This window comes from Gobius niger (genome assembly GCF_951799975.1).
Source record: "Gobius niger genome assembly, chromosome: 9".
NCBI classification, from domain to species: domain Eukaryota; kingdom Metazoa; phylum Chordata; class Actinopteri; order Gobiiformes; family Gobiidae; genus Gobius; species Gobius niger.
The window spans coordinates 1,496,903-1,524,722 of NC_136860.1; the positions used below are offsets into that span (position 1 = coordinate 1,496,903).

At 50.7% G+C, this 27,820-nt stretch overlaps 1 protein-coding gene across 1 annotated transcript in view; it reads left to right on the forward strand.

The window, feature by feature from the left end:
- Window positions 1–27,820, forward strand: part of dnah7 (dynein, axonemal, heavy chain 7) — a gene marked incomplete at its 5' end in the record, with an annotated part of 144,708 nt that overhangs the window by 55,156 nt on the left and 61,732 nt on the right. The window contains 16 exons of the mRNA XM_079563737.1: window positions 3,416–3,634; window positions 3,800–3,997; window positions 8,839–8,994; window positions 12,239–12,407; window positions 12,546–12,672; window positions 12,739–12,958; window positions 14,268–14,726; window positions 15,358–15,525; window positions 16,671–16,916; window positions 16,991–17,220; window positions 17,283–17,613; window positions 19,718–20,064; window positions 20,834–21,014; window positions 21,080–21,265; window positions 25,072–25,235; window positions 26,848–27,002. Coding sequence (XP_079419863.1) covers window positions 3,416–3,634; window positions 3,800–3,997; window positions 8,839–8,994; window positions 12,239–12,407; window positions 12,546–12,672; window positions 12,739–12,958; window positions 14,268–14,726; window positions 15,358–15,525; window positions 16,671–16,916; window positions 16,991–17,220; window positions 17,283–17,613; window positions 19,718–20,064; window positions 20,834–21,014; window positions 21,080–21,265; window positions 25,072–25,235; window positions 26,848–27,002 — 3,556 coding nt within the window. The remainder of the gene's footprint in view (window positions 1–3,415; window positions 3,635–3,799; window positions 3,998–8,838; window positions 8,995–12,238; window positions 12,408–12,545; window positions 12,673–12,738; window positions 12,959–14,267; window positions 14,727–15,357; window positions 15,526–16,670; window positions 16,917–16,990; window positions 17,221–17,282; window positions 17,614–19,717; window positions 20,065–20,833; window positions 21,015–21,079; window positions 21,266–25,071; window positions 25,236–26,847; window positions 27,003–27,820) is intronic.

The window sequence follows — 27,820 nt, forward strand, 5'->3', positions numbered from 1 at the left end:
TGAGGACTAAACCAGATCTAAACCAGATCTAAACCAGGTCTAAACCAGGTCTAAACTAGGTCTAAACCAGGTCTAAACTAGGTCTAAACCAGGTCTAAACTAGGTCTAAACTAGGTCTAAACCAGGTCTAAACCCAGTCTAAATGAGGACTAAACCAGATCTAAACCAGATCTAAACCAGATCTAAACCAGGTCTAAACCAGGTCTAAACTAGGTCTAAATGAGGACTAAACCAGATCTAAACCCAGTCTAAATGAGGACTAAACCAGGACTAAACCAGGACTAAACCTTAATCAGGCTCCGTCAGCAGGAGCGGCCTCTTCCCACTGCCTCCCTCTGAAGAACCAAACATTCTGTTCTGTGACTCAGAGGTGCGAATGAAATGTCGCAGCTGAGGCTAAAACAATGACTTGTGAATTCAGGAGTAACACTAATACAGTAACACTAATATATTAGTAACACTAATATAGTTACACTAGTATGGTTGCTGGGTTGTTGATGTAGCCACAGCTGCCCTGGGTCCAGAACCACATTGACTTCACTTCACAGAGATATTGTGGACAAAGAGGAGAAGAATCTAATCCTTGTCTGCAGCATCTGGCCAAATTATTACACTCTATTCACACATTTACAACTACTATTTACAGCTATTATTGTGGTATAAATTCAGCAGATTATGGAACCGTTAATCAGCTCCCAAAGGTCAATAATATGTATTGTGATCTGTTCAGTTGGATTAAACCCCCCTCTCCTCGTCCCTCCAGGGCGTTTTCATCTTCAGCCTGGTGTGGTTTGGTTTAGATCTGTTCAGTTGGATTAAACCCCCCTCTCCTCGTCCCTCCAGGGCGTGTTCATCTTCAGCCTGGTTTGGTTTAGATCTGTTCAGTTGGATTAAACCCCCCTCTCCTCCTCCCTCCAGGGCGTGTTCATCTTCAGCCTGGTGTGGTTTGGTTTAGATCTGTTTAGTTGGATTAAACCCCCCTCTCCTCCTCCCTCCAGGGCGTGTTCATCTTCAGCCTGGTGTGGTTTAGATCTGTTCAGTTGGATTAAACCCCCCTCTCCTCGTCCCTCCAGGGCGTGTTCATCTTCAGCCTGGTTTGGTTTAGATCTGTTTAGTTGGATTAAACCCCCCTCTCCTCGTCCCTCCAGGGCGTGTTCATCTTCAGCCTGGTGTGGTTTAGATCTGTTTAGTTGGATTAAACCCCCCTCTCCTCGTCCCTCCAGGGCGTGTTCATCTTCAGCCTGGTGTGGTTTGGTTTAGATCTGTTTAGTTGGATTAAACCCCCCTCTCCTCCTCCCTCCAGGGCGTGTTCATCTTCAGCCTGGTGTGGTTTAGATCTGTTCAGTTGGATTAAACCCCCCTCTCCTCGTCCCTCCAGGGCGTGTTCATCTTCAGCCTGGTTTGGTTTAGATCTGTTTAGTTGGATTAAACCCCCCTCTCCTCGTCCCTCCAGGGCGTGTTCATCTTCAGCCTGGTGTGGTTTAGATCTGTTTAGTTGGATTAAACCCCCCTCTCCTCCTCCCTCCAGGGCGTGTTCATCTTCAGCCTGGTGTGGTTTGGTTTAGATCTGTTTAGTTGGATTAAACCCCCCTCTCCTCCTCCCTCCAGGGCGTGTTCATCTTCAGCCTGGTGTGGTTTAGATCTGTTCAGTTGGATTAAACCCCCCTCTCCTCCTCCCTCCAGGGCGTGTTCATCTTCAGCCTGGTTTGGTTTAGATCTGTTTAGTTGGATTAAACCCCCCTCTCCTCCTCCCTCCAGGGCGTGTTCATCTTCAGCCTGGTGTGGTGTGGTTTAGATCTGTTTAGTTGGATTAAACCCCCCTCTCCTCCTCCCTCCAGGGCGTGTTCATCTTCAGCCTGGTGTGGTTTGGTTTAGATCTGTTTAGTTGGATTAAACCCCCCTCTCCTCCTCCCTCCAGGGCGTGTTCATCTTCAGCCTGGTGTGGTTTGGTTTAGATCTGTTTAGTTGGATTAAACCCCCCTCTCCTCGTCCCTCCAGGCCGTGTTCATCTTCAGCCTGGTGTGGTTTAGATCTGTTTAGTTGGATTAAACCCCCCTCTCCTCGTCCATCCAGGGCGTGTTCATCTTCAGCCTGGTGTGGTTTGGTTTAGATCTGTTTAGTTGGATTAAACCCCCCTCTCCTCCTCCCTCCAGGGCGTGTTCATCTTCAGCCTGGTGTGGTTTGGTTTAGATCTGTTTAGTTGGATTAAACCCACCTCTCCTCGTCCATCCAGGGCGTGTTCATCTTCAGCCTGGTTTGGTTTAGATCTGTTTAGTTGGATTAAACCCCCCTCTCCTCGTCCCTCCAGGGCGTGTTCATCTTCAGCCTGGTTTGGTTTGGTTTAGATCTGTTTAGTTGGGATTAAACCCACCTCTCCTCGTCCATCCAGGGCGTGTTCATCTTCAGCCTGGTGTGGTTTGGTTTAGATCTGTTCAGTTGGATTAAACCCCCCTCTCCTCGTCCCTCCAGGGCGTGTTCATCTTCAGCCTGGTGTGGTTTGGTTTAGATCTGTTCAGTTGGATTAAACCCCCCTCTCCTCCTCCCTCCAGGGCGTGTTCATCTTCAGCCTGGTTTGGTTTAGATCTGTTTAGTTGGATTAAACCCCCCTCTCCTCCTCCCTCCAGGGCGTGTTCATCTTCAGCCTGGTGTGGTGTGGTTTAGATCTGTTTAGTTGGATTAAACCCCCCTCTCCTCCTCCCTCCAGGGCGTGTTCATCTTCAGCCTGGTGTGGTTTGGTTTAGATCTGTTTAGTTGGATTAAACCCCCCTCTCCTCCTCCCTCCAGGGCGTGTTCATCTTCAGCCTGGTGTGGTTTGGTTTAGATCTGTTTAGTTGGATTAAACCCCCCTCTCCTCGTCCCTCCAGGCCGTGTTCATCTTCAGCCTGGTGTGGTTTAGATCTGTTTAGTTGGATTAAACCCCCCTCTCCTCGTCCATCCAGGGCGTGTTCATCTTCAGCCTGGTGTGGTTTGGTTTAGATCTGTTTAGTTGGATTAAACCCCCCTCTCCTCCTCCCTCCAGGGCGTGTTCATCTTCAGCCTGGTGTGGTTTGGTTTAGATCTGTTTAGTTGGATTAAACCCACCTCTCCTCGTCCATCCAGGGCGTGTTCATCTTCAGCCTGGTTTGGTTTAGATCTGTTTAGTTGGATTAAACCCCCCTCTCCTCGTCCCTCCAGGGCGTGTTCATCTTCAGCCTGGTTTGGTTTGGTTTAGATCTGTTTAGTTGGGATTAAACCCACCTCTCCTCGTCCATCCAGGGCGTGTTCATCTTCAGCCTGGTGTGGTTTGGTTTAGATCTGTTCAGTTGGATTAAACCCCCCTCTCCTCGTCCCTCCAGGGCGTGTTCATCTTCAGCCTGGTGTGGTTTGGTTTAGATCTGTTTAGTTGGATTAAACCCCCCTCTCCTCCTCCCTCCAGGGCGTGTTCATCTTCAGCCTGGTGTGGTCTCTGGGAGCGTCCTGCGATGACCCCAGTCGGCAGAAGTTCGACCTGGTTCTGAGGGAGCTGCTGATCGGACCTCTGTCTCTTCAAACCAGGAGCAGATATGGCCTCCTGACCTCCACCCAGGCCTCCGGCGCTCTGTGTGTGCCCCTGCCCGAGGAGGGGACCCTCTACCAGTACCGCTTCATCAAAGAGGTTCATGTACTCCTTATTGGTTACTTCCACAGCCACTAAGGCTGAGGAAACTCTACACAGGATTTCTTTTGACTGTAATTATCGAGCCTTCCTGTGTCATGACCAGACCTTTGTTTCGTGGTGGTGCTTATCCGAGTAGTTTACGTGAGGTTCATCTCCCTCCAGGGCGCGGGCCGGTGGCAGCTGTGGACGGAGGAGCTGAAGGCGGCCCGTCCCATCAGCAAAGACAGCCAGTTCAACGAGATCATCGTCCCCACGGAGAACACGGTCCGCTACATGGCCCTGATGGAGCTGCTCGTCACGCACCAGAAACCCACCATCTTCATCGGGCCCACGGGCACCGGCAAGAGCGTCTACGTCACCGTGAGTAAAGCACCAAACACAAGAGCGTCTACGTCACCGTGAGTAAAGCACCAAACACAAGAGCGTCTACGTCACCGTGAGTAAAACACCAAACACAAGAGCGTCTACGTCACCGTGAGTAAAGCACCAACACAAGAGCGTCTACGTCACCGTGAGTAAAGCACCAAACACAAGAGCGTCTACGTCACCGTGAGTAAAGCACCAAACACAAGAGCGTCTACGTCACCGTGAGTAAAACACCAAACACAAGAGCGTCTACGTCACCGTGAGTAAAGCACCAAACACAAGAGCGTCTACGTCACCGTGAGTAAAGCACCAAACACAAGAGCGTCTACGTCACCGTGAGTAAAGCACCAAACACAAGAGCGTCTACGCCACCGTGAGTAAAGCACCAAACACAAGAGCGTCTACGTCACCGTGAGTAAAGCACCAAACACAAGAGCGTCTACGTCACCGTGAGTAAAACACCAAACACAAGAGCGTCTACGTCACCGTGAGTAAAGCACCAAACACAAGAGCGTCTACGTCACCGTGAGTAAAGCACCAAACACAAGAGCGTCTACGTCACCGTGAGTAAAGCACCAAACACAAGAGCGTCTACGTCACCGTGAGTAAAACACCAAACACAAGAGCGTCTACGTCACCGTGAGTAAAGCACCAAACACAAGAGCGTCTACGTCACCGTGAGTAAAGCACCAAACACAAGAGCGTCTACGTCACCGTGAGTAAAACACCAAACACAAGAGCGTCTACGTCACCGTGAGTAAAACACCAAACACAAGAGCGTCTACGTCACCGTGAGTAAAGCACCAAACACAAGAGCGTCTACGCCACCGTGAGTAAAACACCAAACACAAGAGCGTCTACGTCACCGTGAGTAAAGCACCAAACACAAGAGCGTCTACGTCACCGTGAGTAAAGCACCAAACACAAGAGCGTCTACGTCACCGTGAGTAAAGCACCAAACACAAGAGCGTCTACGTCACCGTGAGTAAAACACCAAACACAAGAGCGTCTACGTCACCGTGAGTAAAGCACCAAACACAAGAGCGTCTACGCCACCGTGAGTAAAGCACCAAACACAAGAGCGTCTACGTCACCGTGAGTAAAGCACCAAACACAAGAGCGTCTACGTCACCGTGAGTAAAGCACCAAACACAAGAGCGTCTACGTCACCGTGAGTAAAGCACCAAACACAAGAGCGTCTACGTCACCGTGAGTAAAGCACCAAACACAAGAGCGTCTACGTCACCGTGAGTAAAGCACCAAACACAAGAGCGTCTACGTCACCGTGAGTAAAACACCAAACACAAGAGCGTCTACGTCACCGTGAGTAAAGCACCAAACACAAGAGCGTCTACGTCACCGTGAGTAAAACACCAAACACAAGAGCGTCTACGTCACCGTGAGTAAAACACCAAACACAAGAGCGTCTACGTCACCGTGAGTAAAGCACCAAACACAAGAGCGTCTACGTCACCGTGAGTAAAGCACCAAACACAAGAGCGTCTACGTCACCGTGAGTAAAGCACCAAACACAAGAGCGTCTACGTCACCGTGAGTAAAACACCAAACACAAGAGCGTCTACGTCACCGTGAGTAAAGCACCAAACACAAGAGCGTCTACGTCACCGTGAGTAAAGCACCAAACACAAGAGCGTCTACGTCACCGTGAGTAAAGCACCAAACACAAGAGCGTCTACGTCACCGTGAGTAAAGCACCAAACACAAGAGCGTCTACGTCACTGTGAGTAAAGCACCAAACACAAGAGCGTCTACGTCACCGTGAGTAAAGCACCAAACACAAGAGCGTCTACGTCACCGTGAGTAAAGCACCAAACACAAGAGCGTCTACGTCACTGTGAGTAAAGCACCAAACACAAGAGCGTCTACGTCACCGTGAGTAAAACACCAAACACAAGAGCGTCTACGTCACCGTGAGTAAAGCACCAAACACAAGAGCGTCTACGTCACCGTGAGTAAAGCACCAAACACAAGAGTGTCTACGTCACCGTGAGTAAAGCACCAAACACAAGAGCGTCTACGTCACCGTGAGTAAAGCACCAAACACAAGAGCGTCTACGTCACTGTGAGTAAAACACCAAACACAAGAGCGTCTACGTCACCGTGAGTAAAACACCAAACACAAGAGCGTCTACGTCACCGTGAGTAAAGCACCAAACACAAGAGCGTCTACGTCACCGTGAGTAAAGCACCAAACACAAGAGCGTCTACGTCACTGTGAGTAAAGCACCAAACACAAGAGCGTCTACGTCACCGTGAGTAAAGCACCAAACACAAGAGCGTCTACGTCACCGTGAGTAAAACACCAAACACAAGAGCGTCTACGTCACTGTGAGTAAAACACCAAACACAAGAGCGTCTACGTCACCGTGAGTAAAACACCAAACACAAGAGCGTCTACGTCACCGTGAGTAAAACACCAAACACAAGAGCGTCTACGTCACTGTGAGTAAAACACCAAACACAAGAGCGTCTACGTCACCGTGAGTAAAACACCAAACACAAGAGCGTCTACGTCACTGTGAGTAAAGCACCAAACACAAGAGCGTCTACGTCACCGTGAGTAAAGCACCAAACACAAGAGCGTCTACGTCACCGTGAGTAAAACACCAAACACAAGAGCGTCTACGTCACCGTGAGTAAAGCACCAAACACAAGAGCGTCTACGTCACCGAGAGTAAAGCACCAAACACAAGAGCGTCTACGTCACCGTGAGTAAAACACCAAACACAAGAGCGTCTACGTCACCGTGAGTAAAACACCAAACACAAGAGCGTCTACGTCACCGTGAGTAAAACACCAAACACAAGAGCGTCTACGTCACCGTGAGTAAAGCACCAAACACAAGAGCGTCTACGTCACCGTGAGTAAAACACCAAACACAAGAGCGTCTACGTCACTGTGAGTAAAACACCAAACACAAGAGCGTCTACGTCACCGTGAGTAAAACACCAAACACAAGAGCGTCTACGTCACCGTGAGTAAAACACCAAACACAAGAGCGTCTACGTCACTGTGAGTAAAACACCAAACACAAGAGCGTCTACGTCACCGTGAGTAAAGCACCAAACACAAGAGCGTCTACGTCACCGTGAGTAAAACACCAAACACAAGAGCGTCTACGTCACCGTGAGTAAAACACCAAACACAAGAGCGTCTACGTCACTGTGAGTAAAACACCAAACACAAGAGCGTCTACGTCACCGTGAGTAAAACACCAAACACAAGAGCGTCTACGTCACTGTGAGTAAAGCACCAAACACAAGAGCGTCTACGTCACCGTGAGTAAAGCACCAAACACAAGAGCGTCTACGTCACCGTGAGTAAAACACCAAACACAAGAGCGTCTACGTCACCGTGAGTAAAACACCAAACACAAGAGCGTCTACGTCACTGTGAGTAAAGCACCAAACACAAGAGCGTCTACGTCACCGTGAGTAAAGCACCAAACACAAGAGCGTCTACGTCACTGTGAGTAAAGCACCAAACACAAGAGCGTCTACGTCACTGTGAGTAAAGCACCAAACACAAGAGCGTCTACGTCACTGTGAGTAAAACACCAAACACAAGAGCGTCTACGTCACCGTGAGTAAAGCACCAAACACAAGAGCGTCTACGTCACCGTGAGTAAAACACCAAACACAAGAGCGTCTACGTCACCGTGAGTAAAACACCAAACACAAGAGCGTCTACGTCACCGTGAGTAAAGCACCAAACACAAGAGCGTCTACGTCACCGTGAGTAAAGCACCAAACACAAGAGCGTCTACGTCACCGTGAGTAAAGCACCAAACACAAGAGCGTCTACGTCACCGTGAGTAAAACACCAAACACAAGAGCGTCTACGTCACCGTGAGTAAAGCACCAAACACAAGAGCGTCTACGTCACTGTGAGTAAAACACCAAACACAAGAGCGTCTACGTCACCGTGAGTAAAGCACCAAACACAAGAGCATCTACGTCACTGTGAGTAAAGCACCAAACACAAGAGCGTCTACGTCACCGTGAGTAAAGCACCAAACACAAGAGCGTCTACGTCACCGTGAGTAAAGCACCAAACACAAGAGCATCTACGTCACCGTGAGTAAAGCACCAAACACAAGAGCGTCTACGTCACCGTGAGTAAAACACCAAACACAAGAGCGTCTACGCCACCGTGAGTAAAGCACCAAACACAAGAGCGTCTACGTCACCGTGAGTAAAGCACCAAACACAAGAGCGTCTACGTCACTGTGAGTAAAACACCAAACACAAGAGCATCTACGTCACTGTGAGTAAAGCACCAAACACAAGAGCGTCTACGTCACTGTGAGTAAAGCACCAAACACAAGAGCGTCTACGTCACTGTGAGTAAAACACCAAACACAAGAGCGTCTACGTCACTGTGAGTAAAGCACCAAACACAAGAGCGTCTACGTCACTGTGAGTAAAGCACCAAACACAAGAGCGTCTACGTCACCGTGAGTAAAGCACCAAACACAAGAGCGTCTACGTCACCGTGAGTAAAACACCAAACACAAGAGTGTCTACGTCACCGTGAGTAAAGCACCAAACACAAGAGCGTCTACGTCACCGTGAGTAAAGCACCAAACACAAGAGCGTCTACGTCACCGTGAGTAAAGCACCAAACACAAGAGTGTCTACGTCACCGTGAGTAAAGCACCAAACACAAGAGCGTCTACGTCACCGTGAGTAAAGCACCAAACACAAGAGCGGGGAATACAGCAGCTTTCTATGTTTCTAAACATGCCTGATGAGTCCTAAAAAGAACATGTTAAATGAGACTCGTTTCGATGTGTCTGTGTCTCTCCCGTGCAGGACTTCCTGCTGAACAAGGTGGAGAAGGAGGTTTACAGCCCGTTGTTCATAAACTTCTCGGCTCAGACCACAGCGGCTCAGACCCAGAACATCATCATGTCCAAGCTGGACAAGCGCCGCAAAGGATTGTTCGGACCGCCGCTCGGCAAGAAGATGGTACTGCCCACGCTCTGCCTCTCAGTGTTGTGCCCACGCTCTGCCTCTCAGTGTTGTTCTGATGTTGTGCCCACGCTCTGCCTCTCAGTGTTGTTCTGATGTTGTGCCCACGCTCTGCCTCTCAGTGTTGTGCCCACGCTCTGCCTCTCAGTGTTGTGCCCACGCTCTGCCTCTCAGTGTTGTTCTGATGTTGTGCCCACGCTCTGCCTCTCAGTGTTGTGCCCACGCTCTGCCTCTCAGTGTTGTCCCTACGCTCTGCCTCTCAGTGTTGTTCTGATGTTGTGCCCACACTCTGCCTCTCAGTGTTGTTCTGATGTTGTGCCCACGCTCTGCCTCTCAGTGTTGTTCTGATGTTGTGCCCATGCTCTTCCTCTCAGTGTTGTGCCCACGCTCTGCCTCACAGTGTTGTTCTGATGTTGTGCCCACGCTCTGCCTCTCAGTGTTGTTCTGATGTTGTCCCTACGCTCTGCCTCTCAGTGTTGTGCCCACGCTCTGCCTCACAGTGTTGTGCCCACGCTCTGCCTCTCAGTGTTGTTCTGATGTTGTGCCCACGCTCTGCCTCACAGTGTTGTGCCCACGCTCTGCCTCTCAGTGTTGTTCTGATGTTGTCCCTACGCTCTGCCTCTCAGTGTTGTGCCCACGCTCTGCCTCTCAGTGTTGTGCCCACGCTCTGCCTCTCAGTGTTGTGCCCACACTCTGCCTCTCAGTGTTGTTCTGATGTTGTGCCCAAGCTCTGCCTCTGTGTTGTTCTGATGTTGTGCCCATGCTCTGCCTCTGTGTTGTTCTGATGTTGTGCCCACGCTCTGCCTCTGTGTTGTTCTGATGTTGTGCCCATGCTCTGCCTCTGTGTTGTTCTGATGTTGTGCCCACGCTCTGCCTCTGTGTTGTTCTGATGTTGTGCCCACGCTCTGCCTCTGTGTTGTTCTGATGTTGTGCCCACGCTCTGCCTCTCAGTGTTGTGCCCACGCTCTGCCTCTCAGTGTTGTGCCCACGCTCTGCCTCTGTGTTGTTCTGCTGTTGTGCCCACGCTCTGCCTCTGTGTTGTTCTGATGTTGTGCCCACGCTCTGCCTCACAGTGTTGTGCCCACGCTCTGCCTCTCAGTGTTGTGCCCACGCTCTTCCTCTCAGTGTTGTGCCCACGCTCTGCCTCTCAGTGTTGTGCCCACGCTCTGCCTCACAGTGTTGTGCCCACGCTCTGCCTCTCAGTGTTGTTCTGATGTTGTGCCCACGCTCTGCCTCTCAGTGTTGTGCCCACGTTCTGCCTCTCAGTGTTGTGCCCACGTTCTGCCTCTCAGTGTTGTTCTGATGTTGTGCCCACGCTCTGCCTCTCAGTGTTGTTCTGATGCCCACGCCCTGCCTCTCAGTGTTGTTCTGATGCCCACGCTCTGCCTCTCAGTGTTGTTCTGATGTTGTGCCCACGCTCTGCCTCTCAGTGTTGTTCTGATGTTGTGCCCACGCTCTGCCTCTCAGTGTTGTTCTGATGTTGTGCCCACGCTCTGCCTCTCAGTGTTGTTCTGATGTTGTGCCCACGCTCTGCCTCTCAGTGTTGTTCTGATGTTGTGCCCACGCTCTGCCTCACAGTGTTGTTCTGATGTTGTGCCCACGCTCTGCCTCTCAGTGTTGTTCTGATGTTGTGCCCACGTTCTGCCTCTCAGTGTTGTTCTGATGTTGTGCCCACGCTCTGCCTCACAGTGTTGTTCTGATGTTGTGCCCACGCTCTGCCTCTCAGTGTTGTGCCCACGCTCTGCCTCTCAGTGTTGTGCCCACGCTCTGCCTCTCAGTGTTGTGCCCACACTCTGCCTCTCAGTGTTGTGCCCACACTCTGACTCACAGTGTTGTTCTGATGTTGTGCCCACGCTCTGCCTCTCAGTGTTGTGCCCACACTCTGACTCACAGTGTTGTTCTGATGTTGTGCCCACGCTCTGCCTCTCAGTGTTGTGCCCACGCTCTGCCTCTCAGTGTTGTGCCCACGCTCTGCCTCTCAGTGTTGTGCCCACACTCTGCCTCTCAGTGTTGTGCCCACACTCTGACTCACAGTGTTGTTCTGATGTTGTGCCCACGCTCTGCCTCTCAGTGTTGTGCCCACGTTCTGCCTCTCAGTGTTGTTCTGATGTTGTGCCCACGCTCTGCCTCTCAGTGTTGTGCCCACGCTCTGCCTCTCAGTGTTGTGCCCACGCTCTGCCTCTCAGTGTTGTGCCCACGCTCTGCCTCTCAGTGTTGTTTTGATGTTGTGCCCACGCTCTGCCTCTCAGTGTTGTGCCCACGCTCTGCCTCTCAGTGTTGTGTCCACGCTCTGCCTCTCAGTGTTGTGCCCACGCTCTGCCTCTCAGTGTTGTTTTGATGTTGTGCCCACGCTCTGCCTCTCAGTGTTGTTCTGATGTTGTGCCCACGCTCTGCCTCTCAGTGTTGTGCCCACTCTCTGCCTCTCAGTGTTGTTCTGATGTTGTGCCCACGCTCTGCCTCTCAGTGTTGTTCTGATGTTGTGCCCACGCTCTGCCTCTCAGTGTTGTTCTGATGTTGTGCCCATGCTCTGCCTCTCAGTGTTGTTCTAATGTTGTGCCCACGCTCTGCCTCTCAGTGTTGTTCTGATGTTGTGCCCATGCTCTTCCTCTCAGTGTTGTGCCCACGCTCTGCCTCTCAGTGTTGTTCTGATGTTGTGCCCATGCTCTGCCTCTCAGTGTTGTGCCCACGCTCTGCCTCTCAGTGTTGTTCTGATGTTGTGCCCATGCTCTTCCTCTCAGTGTTGTGCCCACGCTCTGCCTCTCAGTGTTGTTCTGATGTTGTGCCCACGCTCTGCCTCTCAGTGTTGTGCCCACGCTCTGCCTCTCAGTGTTGTTCTAATGTTGTGCCCACGCTCTGCCTCTCAGTGTTGTTCTAATGTTGTGCCCACGCTCTGCCTCTCAGTGTTGTTCTGATGTTGTGCCCACGCTCTGCCTCTCAGTGTTGTTCTGATGTTGTGCCCACGCTCTGCCTCTCAGTGTTGTTCTGATGCCCACGCTCTGCCTCTCAGTGTTGTTCTGATGCCCACGCTCTGCCTCTCAGTGTTGTTCTGATGCCCACGCTCTGCCTCTCAGTGTTGTTCTGATGTTGTGCCCACACTCTGCCTCTCAGTGTTGTTCTGATGTTGTGCCCATGCTGTGCTCTGTGGCCCTGCTGTCAGTGTTGTTCTGATGCCCACGCTGTGCTCTGATGCTCCAGAGTGTTGCTCTGTGGCTGACTCTGTGATCCTGTGGGCCAAACGCAGGTGGTGTTTGTGGATGACGTGAACATGCCGGCGAGGGAGGTGTACGGGGCTCAGCCTCCGGTGGAGCTGCTCCGACAGTGGTTAGATCATTGGAACTGGTACGACCTGAAGGACTGCTCCATGATCCAGCTGGTGGACATCCAGATCATCTGTGCCATGGGGCCTCCAGGTCAGAGCCAGTGACACTAACAATAACAATTCATTATGCAGTAATCCTGATGCTTAGAGTGACATCACATGGTTGAAGCTCTGCAGCGCCTCCTGTGGCAGGAACAGGTCGTTTGGAATTTGTTGAACTTTGTTGCAGGAGGCGGCCGTAACCCTGTGACCGCACGTTACCTGCGTCACTTTAACACCGTGACCATCAACGACTTCGACGACAACACCATGTACACCATCTTCTCCCGCATCATCCACTGGCACTTCTGCATCAGGTACAGCGTCTGGGACACAGCTGGAGTAACACAACACTTACAGATGTGCTGCCTCTCTGCCCGCAGGTTCTCCTTCCCCTCAGAGTTCTCAGCGCTGACCTCTGACCTGGTCCGCAGCACCATGTCCGTTTACCAGGAGGCCACCAAGAACCTGCTGCCCACCCCCGCCAAGTCCCACTATCTGTTCAACCTGCGCGACGTGTCCCGAGTGGTGCAGGGCATCTGTCTGTCCCGCCCGGAGACGGCCAGCGAGCCCGCCGTCATCAAGAGGCTGTGGGTGCACGAGGTGAGGAGCCACGGGTCGCACGGACCCCACACGACGAACCTCGCACGAACCCCTCACAAACTCCTCACAAACCCCACACGACGAACCTCGCACGAACCCCACACAACGAACCCCACACGACGAACCCCACACGACGAACCTCGCACGACGAACCTCGCACGAACACCACACGAACCCCACACGAACCCCACACAAACCCCGCACAAACCCCGCACAAACCCTGCACGAACCCCGCACGAACCCCACACGAACCCCGCACAAATCCCGCACAAACCCCACACGGACCCCTCACAAACCCCACACGAAACCGCACGAACACCACACGAACCCCACACGAACCCCGCACGAACCCCGCACGAACCCCTCACAAACCCCACACGAACCCCACACGAACCCCACACGACGAACCCCGCACAAACCCCACACGAACCCCACACGACGAACCCCGCACAAACCCCACACGAAACCGAACGAACCCCGCACGAACCCCTCACGAACCCCACACGACGAACCCCGCACAAACCCCTCACGAACCCCACACGACGAACCCCGCACGAACCCCACACGACGAACCCCGCACGAACCCCTCACGAACCCCTCACAAACCCCACACGCAACCGCACGAACCCCGCACGAACCCCACACGACGAACCCCGCACGAACCCCACACAGACCCCGCACAAACCCTACGGAGAGCTTCCTCAGGCCACTCTGAGTAAAAACGCTGTTGGATCCCACAACATTAGAACATTAGTCAGAACGATTGTAGGAATAGAGGACTAGTGTGGCTTAGCTCCTGTAGCGCCTCTTGTGAACTGAACTGACCTGCAGGTGTGTGGGGGGTGGGGGGCTGGGGCGGGGGGGGGGGGAGAAGATGAAATGTGTGTCTCAAATATCTTCAGCTCATATACTAGCTCGTTCCTTTGTATCTCTGCAGTAAAAAAATCAACTGAACCTCACAACAAAACCGCAAAATGTACAAAAGTATCCAGTAAAACAATGTGGAACTACAAATGCTATTCGCAGAAAAACGCATAAAATATACAGCTGTACCAAGGGAGAGGGTGGTTGCTGCTTGTTTACACGTCACCATTTGTCATTCGTAGCTCTCTAGAACTTTCTTGCTCACTCGCCAAAGGCTTTGTGCATTCCTACAGTCAATGTTTTTGTTTTGTTTAAATATTAGCTACTACTCCTCCAAAGCTCCCTGATGGTTTTGTTTTGCCAAAGTATCTGACCGGGCAGGAAAGGTTGGAGACCCCTGGTGTTCTGGTTTTGCACAGCTCAAACTGATCTGCGTGTGCTGCAGGTGCTCCGTGTGTACTACGACCGCCTGGTGCAGGACGCCGACCGCTCGTGGCTCGTGTCCCACCTGCAGGAGGTGTGCGGGACTCAGCTGAAGGACGACTTCCACCGGCTCTTCCGGCACCTGGACCAGGACGCGGACGGGGCGGTGACGGAGGACGACCTGCGCAGCCTCATGTTCTGCGACTTCCACGACCCCAAAGGCGACGACCGGAGCTACCGCGAGGTGGTGAGCGTGGACCAGCTGCGCGGCGTGGTGGAAGGGCATCTGGAGGAGTACAACAACGTCAGCAAGGCGCCCATGAACCTGGTGCTGTTCCGCTTCGCCATCGAGCACGTGTGCAGGATCTCCCGCATCCTGAAGCAGCCCAGCGGGCACGCGCTGCTGGTGGGCGTGGGCGGCAGCGGGCGCCAGTCGCTCACGCGGCTCGCGGCCTACATGGCGGACGCCGAGCTCTTTCAGGTAAAGTTAGTATGTTCATTACAGTAGAAATTCTCTCTTTTGACTTAACCCCGCTCTCTAGTTTGGTGTTACTCAAATCTTAAAGCTTCTCCAAAAAGCATCAAAATGGAGACAAAAACGAGGATAAAACACAAACAAATGTCATGAAAAAGACATTAAAAAGAATGTGAAAAAGTGATGACAACCACACTAGGAAAAAGATCTGTTTAGATCAGTTTTGTAGGTCTTAGCTTTCAAATGAGGCATTACACTGAAGGCTGTAAACCCGTCGAGAAGCCTTTAGATTTGGGTAAAGCTGAACTGGAGAAAGATGGGTGGTAAAAGGTAAACCAAGTGCATGTTCTCCTGCAAAACTAACCTTAACTTTTTCGTCACATTGTTGCTGTGTTTTTGTCGCATTTTCATTGCTTTTTCTGTGCCTTTTAGTCACTTATGTGATATTGTTGTTTTTCCGGCACGTTTTTATCAAATTCTTGCCACTTTTTTTGCCTTTATGCCACATATTCAATGTTTTTTTGCCACTTTTTGTCATGTTTTCAGCACTGTATTTTCCCCATTCACCTGCAGCGTCTCGACTTAGATAAAATGAAAGAGACTCAGTAAAGCACTGAGTGAGTTGCTGGTGTTCCAGGTGGAGATCTCGAAGACCTACGGCACGGTGGAGTGGAGGGACGACCTGAAGCTCATCCTGAGGAAGTCCACTCAGGGCGAGGCCCACGGAGTCTTCCTCTTCACGGACACGCAGATCAAAATGGAGTCCTTCCTGGAGGACATCGGCAACCTGCTCAACACCGGAGAGGTCAGTTCCCTCACCTCCACACTGGAGTCAGGAGTCTTTTCTCATGAGTCAAACCTGGGCCTGGCACATCTGCACCGTCAATATAAAAGTATGAAAAACACAAACTGCAGTGGCTTATTCATTCACAAATACTGACACATTTGTCGCCCACATGTTCAGCGACAGGTGCTCAACAATAAGAAACGTTTTACTCCAGCTTCCTTTAACACGAAAATATTCCATCGTCTCGGAGCTGACGATTATAAAGTCACTTCACGATTAATGAGATTGACCAAAGTAGAAGTATTTTTATTCCTAAAATGTCGTGTTTTTATCTAATGTTCAGCAAAAGTTTCAAATTGTTATCTTTAAATGAAAAATGTTCCCTCTGTTCACCTGCTGCGTCTCGCCTTCATAAAGAAGCTAAAACTCAGCAGCATTTTCATTATTTTCAAAGGAACATTTATTGCCAGGACAATCAAAGTTCTGTTCAAAAGTTCTGTCTGATTTCAATTCCTCTAAACTAGTTTGTGTAAGTTTAGCTCAGACTTGTGCCACAGCCCAGATACAGACCAAACGGCCGACTGCAAGAGCTCATTAATAATGTAGAAAATGAGGAACCTAACGACTGGGAAACGACTGTTCCGATTACCCAGCAGCCTCTGCCCTCGGACTACAGCCTGATTTGTATTGGATTAGAATGACCTCAGGTATAAAGTAAATGTTCCTGACGTCCTCGGAGGTTCCGTTCCCGTGTGAATCTGTCACATCAGTAATTTGGAAGGAAACATTTTTACCTTTCGGGTAATTCTGCAATTTTAATCAGCGTAATGAAGTCTAAATAAGGGCAATATCAATTCAAAATGTATTTACCAGTTTATTTATGTCCACATGTAAGCTATAGTAATAATATCATACTCTCAAGGCATCATTCCGACAAAATTATATGTATATAAAGTATAGAAGAGAAAAACCAAGATGGAGGGTCTGAGCCCCAGTTTGGGCTGAAAGCTGTTTCATAGCGAGACATGGCTCTGATGCCGCTCGTCGTAGCGTGCGGTAAAGCTCATAAACACACCTGGTTACACATGAATATTACCGACGTCCCCGGGTAATGCTAAACCCGTGCGGGTCAGGGTTAAGTCCTGTATGGCCTTGTCCCGCAGGTGCCCAACCTGTTTGCGGTGGACGAGAAGCAGGAGATCTGTGAGCGGATGCGGGTGTTGGACAGACAGAGGGACCGAGACAAGCAGACGGACGGCAGCCCGCTCTCGCTCTTCAACATGTTCCTGGAGCGCTGTAAGACCCAGCTGCACGTGGTGTTAGCCATGAGCCCCATCGGAGACGCCTTCAGGGACCGGCTGCGCCGCTTCCCCGCGCTCATCAACTGCTGCACCATCAACTGGTTCCAGGTCAGTCCACAACCACGCCATCGTCACGGTAACGAGGTTTAGATCGCCTCCTGATCTCCTGACCTGCCCCTCAGAGCTGGCCGGAGGACGCCCTGCAGGCTGTAGCCAGTCGGTTCCTGGAGGACGTGGAGATGTCGGACGAGTCCAGAGACGGCTGTATCCACATGTGCAAAGGCTTCCACACCTCCACCATCGGTCTGTCCGAGCGTTTCCAATCAGAGCTGCAGAGGCACAACTACGTCACCCCCACCTCCTACCTGGAGCTCATCTCCACCTTCAAGGCTCTGCTGAAGACCAAACGAGAGTAAGTGCATCTACACGAGCCTTAACTAGGACTGGCCCTCAGCGTGTCCTCCTGTCCTGCAGAGAGGTGATGACCATGAAGCGCCGTTACGAGGTGGGTCTGGAGAAGCTGGAGTCGGCTGCCTCGCAGGTGGCCACGATGCAGGTGGACCTGGAGGCGCTGCAGCCGCAGCTGGTGGTGTCCAGCGCCAAGGTGGACGAGATGATGGTGGTGATCGAGCACGAGTCTGTGGAGGTGGCCGAGGTGGAGAAGGTGGTGAAGGTGGACGAGGCCATCGCCAACGAACAGGCCACGGCGGCCAAAGCCATCAAAGACGAGTGTGACGGAGACCTGGCAGAGGCCATGCCCATCCTGGAGTCTGCTCTGTCAGCGCTCAACACGCTTACTGCACAGGTACTACACGCTTACTACATACTACACGCTCACTACACAGCTACCACTTCACACTACTCTACAACACACTTACGACACAGGTTCTACATCCTGACTACTGTAGTACAACAGCCTCTTGTCTTCTGGTGACTCTGGTGACCCTGGTGACTCTGGTGACTCTGGTGACTCTGGTGACCCTGGTGACCCTGGTGACTCTGGTGACTCTGGTGACCCTGGTGACTCTGGTGACCCTGGTGACTCTGGTGACTCTGGTGACTCTGGTGACCCTGGTGACTCTGGTGACTCTGGTGAACCCGGTGACCCTGGTGACTCTGGTGACTCTGGTGACCCTGGTGACCCTGGTGACCCTGGTGACTCTGGTGACCCTGGTGACTCTGGTGACCCTGGTGACCCTGGTGACCCTGGTGACCCTGGTGACTCTGGTGACCCTGGTGACCCTGGTGACTCTGGTGACCCTGGTGACCCTGGTGACCCTGGTGACTCTGGTGACCCTGGTGACTCTGGTGACCCTGGTGACCCTGGTGACCCTGGTGACCCTGGTGACTCTGGTGACCCTGGTGACTCTGGTGACCCTGGTGACCCTGGTGACTCTGGTGACCCTGGTGACCCTGGTGACTCTGGTGACCCTGGTGACTCTGGTGACCCTGGTGACTCTGGTGACCCTGGTGACCCTGGTGACCCTGGTGACTCTGGTGACTCTGGTGACCCTGGTGACCCTGGTGACCCTGGTGACCCTGGTGACCCTGGTGACTCTGGTGACCCTGGTGACCCTGGTGACCCTGGTGACCCTGGTGACCCTGGTGACTCTGGTGACCCTGGTGACCCTGGTGACCCTGGTGACCCTGGTGACCCTGGTGACTCTGGTGACCCTGGTGACCCTGGTGACCCTGGTGACTCTGGTGACTCTGGTGACCCTGGTGACCCTGGTGACCCTGGTGACCCTGGTGACCCTGGTGACTCTGGTGACTCTGGTGACTCTGGTGACTCTGGTGACCCTGGTGACCCTGGTGACCCTGGTGACTCTGGTGACTCTGGTGACCCTGGTGACCCTGGTGACCCTGGTGACTCTGGTGACTCTGGTGACCCTGGTGACCCTGGTGACCCTGGTGACCCTGGTGACTCTGGTGACCCTGGTGACCCTGGTGACCCTGGTGACCCTGGTGACCCTGGTGACTCTGGTGACCCTGGTGACCCTGGTGACCCTGGTGAACCTGGTGACTCTGGTGACTCTGGTGACTCTGGTGACTCTGGTGACTCTGGTGACCCTGGTGACCCTGGTGACTCTGGTGACCCTGGTGACCCTGGTGACCCTGGTGACCCTGGTGACCCTGGTGACCCTGGTGACCCTGGTGACTCTGGTGACCCTGGTGACTCTGGTGACCCTGGTGACCCTGGTGACTCTGGTGACCCTGGTGACCCTGGTGACTCTGGTGACCCTGGTGACTCTGGTGACCCTGGTGACCCTGGTGACCCTGGTGACTCTGGTGACCCTGGTGACCCTGGTGACCCTGGTGACCCTGGTGACCCTGGTGACCCTGGTGACCCTGGTGACCCTGGTGACCCTGGTGACCCTGGTGACTCTGGTGACCCTGGTGACCCTGGTGACCCTGGTGACCCTGGTGACCCTGGTGACTCTGGTGACCCTGGTGACCCTGGTGACCCTGGTGACCCTGGTGACTCTGGTGACCCTGGTGACCCTGGTGACCCTGGTGACCCTGGTGACCCTGGTGACTCTGGTGACTCTGGTGACCCTGGTGACCCTGGTGACCCTGGTGACTCTGGTGACCCTGGTGACCCTGGTGACCCTGGTGACCCTGGTGACTCTGGTGACCCTGGTGACCCTGGTGACCCTGGTGACTCTGGTGACCCTGGTGACCCTGGTGACCCTGGTGACTCTGGTGACTCTGGTGAACCTGGTGACTCTGGTGACTCTGGTGACTCTGGTGACTCTGGTGACCCTGGTGACCCTGGTGACCCTGGTGACCCTGGTGACTCTGGTGACTCTGGTGACCCTGGTGACCCTGGTGACCCTGGTGACTCTGGTGACTCTGGTGACTCTGGTGACTCTGGTGACTCTGGTGAACCTGTGCGGACTCTGTTCCAGGATATCACTGTGGTGAAGGCCATGAAGAGTCCTCCTCCTGCGGTGAAGCTGGTCATGGAGGCCATCTGCATCCTCAAAGGCATCAAACCCGACCGTATCCCAGACCCGTCCGGGAGCGGGAAGAAGGTGGAGGACTTCTGGGGTCCGGCCAAGAAGCTGCTGGGACACATGGGGTTCCTCCAGAGCCTCCACGAATACGACAAAGACAACATCCCGGCGCAGTTCATGGCCGTCATCAGAAACAAGTACATCACCAACCCAGACTTCGTCCCCGAGAAGATCCGCACGGCCTCCACCGCCGCAGAGGGGCTGTGCAAGTGGGTCTGCGCCATGGACAAGTACGACAAGTGAGTGACCAGAGATTGACTCAACATATTCCCCCCCAATTTTGCAACAAAAAACAACATTTTTTTAAATTTATTTTTATTCTTTTATTTTTTCACTTAAAAAAAAAAATCCGAATCAGATCAGGTTTATGCACAACTGCAGCCTCTGGAGGGTCTTACACCTTGATGTTCAGGAGACTCCAGAGGCTTCAAATACCTTTTTTGCTGCTTTGTAGCAGCTGTTCTCTTAACCTCTTAACTCCCGCCTGAACCGGAAGGATCTTTTTCCTCACGTCATCAGATTTTTTTTTTCCATCATTTTTTTTGTTGGGTATTCAACTCATTTTTGTAACTTCTTTTTCATTTTTTGTCACATTTTTGTCATTTTTTCGTCATATTTTGTCAATTTCTTATGACATTTTTGTGACAATTTTGCCACTTTTTCATAAATTTTTTGTCACTTTTTTGTCAATGTTTTCTCACTTTTTTGTCACATTTCCATCATTGTTTTTGTCTCAGTTTTGTTGCTATTTTCACAGCTTTTTTCCAGAAGCTTTTGGATTGGGGTAAAGCCAAACTGGAGAAAATGTGCTCGGTTCAGGCGGGAGTTAAGGGGTTAATCTGATGTATTTGTCAAACATGTGAAAATGCTTTTGGCTTTTATTGGTGGATCAGTAGCTTCACTTGGAGCACTATGCAAACTCACTCCATCAGTGCAACATATTTATCACATATGAAATTCAGCCATAACTGTATCAGATATAGAAAGATAAACCTGTATGTGTTCCAGAGTGGCGAAGGTGGTGGCCCCTAAGAAGGAGAAGCTGGCCCAGGCTGAGGGCGAGTGGAAAGTGGCCATGGAGGGTCTGCAGGTGAAACAAGCGGCTCTCAAAGAAGTGCAGGACAAACTGTCCAAGCTGCAGGAGGATCTGGAGGCCAACAAGAAGGAGAAGGCGGATCTGGAGCACCAGGTACGGAGCTGGCGTCATCATCGAGGAGGGAGAGAGAGTGTATTCACATGAGACGTTCTCCGCAGGTGGACCTCTGCAGTAAGAAGCTGCAGCGGGCGGAGCAGCTGATCGGGGGCCTGGGCGGAGAGAAGACCCGCTGGAGTGAGATGGCACTGGACCTGGGGGAGCTCTACGAGAACCTGACCGGAGATATCCTCATCTCTGCAGGCATCGTGGCTTATCTGGGAGCCTTCACCTCCAGCTACAGACAGGTATCACTGACCCAGGCCTTCATACAGACAGGTATCACTGACCGAGCCCTTCACACAGACAGGTATCACTGACCCAGGCCTTCACACAGACAGGTATCACTGACCTTCACACAGACAAGTATCACTGACCTTCACACAGACAGGTATCACTGACCTTCACACAGACAGGTATCACTGACCTTCACACAGACAGGTATCACTGACCCAGGCCTTCATACAGACAGGTATCACTGACCCAGGCCTTCATACAGACAGGTATCACTGACCTTCACACAGACAGGTATCACTGACCCAGGCCTTCATACAGACAGGTATCACTGACCAAAGCCTTCATACAGACAGGTATCACTGACCAAAGCCTTCACACAGACAGGTATCACTGACCTTCACACAGACAGGTATCACTGACCTTCACACAGACAGGTATCACTGACCCAGGCCTTCATACAGACAGGTATCACTGACCGAGGCCTTCATACAGACAGGTATCACTGACCTTCACACAGACAGGTATCACTGACCCAGGCCTTCATACAGACAGGTATCACTGACCTTCACACAGACAGGTATCACTGACCAAAGCCTTCACACAGACAGGTATCACTGACCAAAGCCTTCATACAGACAGGTATCACTGACCAAAGCCTTCACACAGACAGGTATCACTGACCCAGACCTTCATACAGACAGGTATCACTGACCAAAGCCTTCACACAGACAGGTATCACTGACCCAGACCTTCATACAGACAGGTATCACTGACCTTCACACAGACAGGTAACACTGACCTTCACACAGACAGGTATCACTGACCTTCATACAGACAGGTATCACTGACCTTCACACAGACAGGTATCACTGACCTTCACACAGACAGGTATCACTGACCTTCATAAAGACAGGTATCACTGACCTTTACACAGACAGGTATCACTGACCTTCACACAGACAGGTATCACTGACCCAGGCCTTCATACAGACAGGTATCACTGACCTTCACACAGACAGGTATCACTGACCGAGGCCTTCATACAGACAGGTATCACTGACCTTCATACAGACAGGTATCACTGACCTTCACACAGACAGGTATCACTGACCTTCACACAGACAGGTATCACTGACCCAGGCCTTCATACAGACAGGTATCACTGACCTTCACACAGACAGGTATCACTGACCCAGGCCTTCATACAGACAGGTATCACTGACCTTCACACAGACAGGTATCACTGACCTTCATACAGACAGGTATCACTGACCGAGGCCTTCATACAGACAGGTATCACTGACCTTCACACAGACAGGTATCACTGACCTTCACACAGAGGTATCACTGACCTTCATACAGACAGGTATCACTGACCTTCACACAGACAGGTAACACTGACCTTCATACAGACAGGTATCACTGACCTTCATACAGACAGGTATCACTGACCTTCATACAGACAGGTATCACTGACCTTCACACAGACAGGTATCACTGACCTTCACATAGACATGTATCACTGACCTTCATACAGACAGGTATCACTGACCTTCATACAGACAGGTATCACTGACCTTCATACAGACAGGTATCACTGACCTTCACACAGACAGGTATCACTGACCTTCACACAGACAGGTAACACTGACCTTCACACAGACAGGTATCACTGACCTTCACACAGACAGGTATCACTGACCTTCATACAGACAGGTATCACTGACCTTCACACAGACAGGTATCACTGACCTTCATAAAGACAGGTATCACTGACCTTCACACAGACAGGTATCACTGACCTTCACACAGACAGGTATCACTGACCTTCATACAGACAGGTATCACTGACCGAGCCCTTCACACAGACAGGTATCACTGACCTTCACACAGACAGGTATCACTGACCTTCACACAGACAGGTATCACTGACCGAGCCCTTCACACAGACAGGTATCACTGACCTTCACACAGACAGGTATCACTGACCTTCATACAGACAGGTATCACTGACCGAGCCCTTCACACAGACAGGTAACACTGACCTTCACACAGACAGGTATCACTGACCTTCACACAGACAGGTATCACTGACCTTCATACAGACAGGTATCACTGACCTTCACACAGACAGGTATCACTGACCTTCATAAAGACAGGTATCACTGACCTTCACACAGACAGGTATCACTGACCTTCACACAGACAGGTATCACTGACCTTCACACAGACAGGTATCACTGACCTTCACACAGACAGGTATCACTGACCTTCACACAGACAGGTATCCCTGACCGAGGCCTTCATACAGACAGGTATCACTGACCTTCATACAGACAGGTATCACTGACCTTCACACAGACAGGTATCACTGACCTTCATACAGACAGGTATCACTGACCTTCACACAGACAGGTATCACTGACCTTCATACAGACAGGTATCACTGACCTTCACACAGACAGGTATCACTGACCTTCACACAGACAGGTATCACTGACCCAGGCCTTCATACAGACAGGTATCACTGACCTTCACACAGACAGGTATCACTGACCCAGGCCTTCATACAGACAGGTATCACTGACCTTCACACAGACAGGTATCACTGACCTTCACACAGACAGGTATCACTGACCTTCATACAGACAGGTATCACTGACCTTCACACAGACAGGTAACACTGACCTTCATACAGACAGGTATCACTGACCTTCATACAGACAGGTATCACTGACCTTCATACAGACAGGTATCACTGACCTTCACACAGACAGGTATCACTGACCTTCACATAGACATGTATCACTGACCTTCATACAGACAGGTATCACTGACCTTCACACAGACAGGTAACACTGACCTTCACACAGACAGGTATCACTGACCTTCACACAGACAGGTATCACTGACCTTCATACAGACAGGTATCACTGACCTTCACACAGACAGGTATCACTGACCTTCATAAAGACAGGTATCACTGCCCTTCACACAGACAGGTATCACTGACCTTCACACAGACAGGTATCACTGACCTTCATACAGACAGGTATCACTGACCGAGCCCTTCACACAGACAGGTATCACTGACCTTCACACAGACAGGTATCACTGACCTTCACACAGACAGGTATCACTGACCTTCACACAGACAGGTATCACTGACCTTCATACAGACAGGTATCACTGACCTTCATACAGACAGGTATCACTGACCGAGGCCTTCATACAGACAGGTATCACTGACCTTCATACAGACAGGTATCACTGACCGAGCCCTTCACACAGACAGGTATCACTGACCTTCACACAGACAGGTATCACTGACCTTCACACAGACAGGTATCACTGACCTTCACACAGACAGGTATCACTGACCTTCATACAGACAGGTATCACTGACCTTCATACAGACAGGTATCACTGACCCAGGCCTTCATACAGACAGGTATCACTGACCTTCACACAGACAGGTATCACTGACCTTCACACAGACAGGTATCACTGACCTTCATACAGACAGGTATCACTGACCGAGGCCTTCATACAGACAGGTATCACTGACCTTCATACAGACAGGTATCACTGACCTTCATACAGACAGGTATCACTGACCGAGGCCTTCATACAGACAGGTATCACTGACCTTCACACAGACAGGTATCACTGACCTTCATACAGACAGGTATCACTGACCTTCATACAGACAGGTATCACTGACCTTCACACAGACAGGTATCACTGACCCAGGCCTTCACGTGTTGTTGTCGGTGGTTTCAGAAGGTCACATCCGTGTTCCCCGTGTCTCCTGCAGGACCAGGTGCAGGAGTGGAGGTCTCTGTGTAAATCCAGGGCCATCCCCTGCTCCCCCAACATGTCCCTGATGAACTCCCTGGGAGACCCCGTGAAGATCCGCGCCTGGACCATCGCGGGACTGCCCTCGGACAGCTTCTCCATCGACAACGGCATCGTCATCTCGTGAGGACCTCCTGCCTTCACCAACATCTGCCTCACACATCCACATGTGACTGAGCGGAGGGAGGGAGGGTGTTCCTGCAGAGTCACTTTAACTGTCACAATTAGCAGATCACAGACGCACTTGTTCTTGTAATATAATGTTCTGTTTCTTCGCTGCCTTTGGGGCGAAACTAATTGCCTTCTGGGTAAAAGAAACTCTGAACATGACAAACGGCAGCGCCTCGCCCGCTCATTCCAGCTCGAAGCGTTTTATAGATTTACGAGTCTGTGAAATGCTGAGTGACAGGTTTTAAATGATGATTTCAGATTATTGGTAAAAAACATAAATGTGGTTCATTAATGGGCCGTTTGGGAATACGGTTTTCTAACAGGCCGACTAATATTGAAGAATTTATAATAAGTACAGAGCAAACTGCCAAGACACGTTCCACTGCCCACTCTTCTTCATCATTTAAGATAAGAATCCATTTAGCTTCGTCTCAGCTCTTTCAGAGGGTTGATGTTTTAAACTTCCTTGTGTCACGTTGATGGAGGAAGATCCGTTTTTTTTTCTCTTCTTTTTTTTCTTTTACTTTTTCTAACATTTAAAAAAAAAAAACTTTTTATCATTATTATCTTTTCCCCTCCTTCTTTCCCTCCCTTCTTCACGGTTTGTATGTGTGAGTGTATTTCTGTTGTTTTTAACTCTACTATATATTTTTTTGCTCATTCCTTTATTTTATTCTTTTACTCTTTTCTCTTCCACTGTCCTTTTCTTCTCTTTTCTTTTTTCTTCCAATCTGTTTCTTTCTAAACTTATTTTCTACTGCTTCTTCTCTTTCTTCCTCTTCTCTTGACTCTTGCCTTACGGGCTTTCCTTTCTTTCAGGCTCCTAGCAGATGGGGGGGGGGGGATCATGGGTGGGAAGGGAAAGGGTTTAGAGAATGGGTTAGAGACAGGATAGGAGACCTGAGTGGTGGGGACATTTTTTATTATTTTTCTTTTTCTTATTTTTTTTCAGACCAATATACTGTCCTCAAATCCTGCCTGTGTGAAAAAAAAAAAAATGCTAATAATTTTGGCCATATCGCCCTCAGCCCTATGGAAAGTAATCAACCTCCAAACGCCACAGGAACCGAGCACATTTTCTCCAGTTTGGCTTTACCCAAATCTTAAAGCTTCTTGAATCTGGGGGAAAACAAGAATGGGCAAAAATTAGAAAAAATGTGTATAAGAAAAAATAAATGAAAAATGTCAAGAAATGTGTGAAACCAGGGAATGACTTCAGAAAAACAATGGGAAAATAAGGAAAAAAATACATTTAAAAAAATGGGTAAAAGAATTGGGCAAAAAAAAAAAAGTTGAAAAAATGTGGGAAAAGAGTTGGGAATAAGTGTATGTATCTGAGTCACTTCCTTTGATCCTGACCCTGGACCAACAGCATCAAAACTTGGATCTAAAGATACAAGATTTTTTCCAGTTCGTGCTTTCGATACTTTTATCTTTTCTTTGCTTTATTTCCGATTCCACTCTGGTATTGTCTAACGATGCCCAGGCCTGTTGCTAATGTAACGGTAAAGTGTCAGAGTTATCTCTGTGAGCCTGCCCCCCTCACGGCCTCCTCCCCCTGCAGGAACGCCCGGCGCTGGCCGCTGATGATCGACCCCCAGGGCCAGGCCAATAAGTGGGTGAAGAACATGGAGAAGGCCAACAGCCTCCGCATCATTAAACTCAGCGACGGCGACTTCGTGCGCACTCTGGAGAACAGCATCCAGTTTGGAGAGCCAGGTACGCACTAATCAGCTGCAGATCCTCCCTACATGTGATTAGCCTCTGCCTTTATACTTTTAATGAGCACATTTTTCAAAATGTCAGCCAGGTCTAATTAGCCGTGTGCCGCGCGGCCGCGGACCTGCTCTGGCTGAGCTCGGAAACAAACCAACGCTCGGTTTGTCTCCATCAGACGCTTTCTCTGGACTTTTACTGTAAAACTGGGGAGATTAAACTCACAGTTTAAGGACACGAGGAGGAAGAAGAACCTGAGGGAGACAAAAGGATTATTTTAATTCCTTCAGTCTGTGTTTAACTCGTCAGTGTTGTTTTATTCCATTCACTCAGCAGCACCTTGTGTTTCACTGGCTCTGTCCTCGGCCAGGGGACTTCAGGACTGAAACATGTCAGTTATATGTAGCCATAGAAATCCAGAGGTGATCAGAGTAACTACAGTCCTGAACTTAAGAAGAGTTTTGAGGATCTGTACTTCAAAGGAGACATATTATTTAAATATGGACCTAAAATGAAGTACAAATAGAAAGGAGTCATTTATTTGTGGTCCAAAAGAGTAGATTCAGCAAACTTCAGCAAACGTCACTACAGCCGTCACCAAGACACAGCGTCAAGGCGAAAAAGTCTCTCCTGAACCAAACCCACACAAAACTATGGCTGCACCAGTCACTAGAGCTGCACGATCACCTTTATCGGATCTGAATGGAGGTCTCAGCTGCGATGACCTAACCTCCAGGGCCTGAGGGTCTGTGCTCTTGAGTGACAGACGTGTTCTCCAATCAGAATGCTCGAGCCTCCTGTGGCTGCCGGTCAGAAGAGTC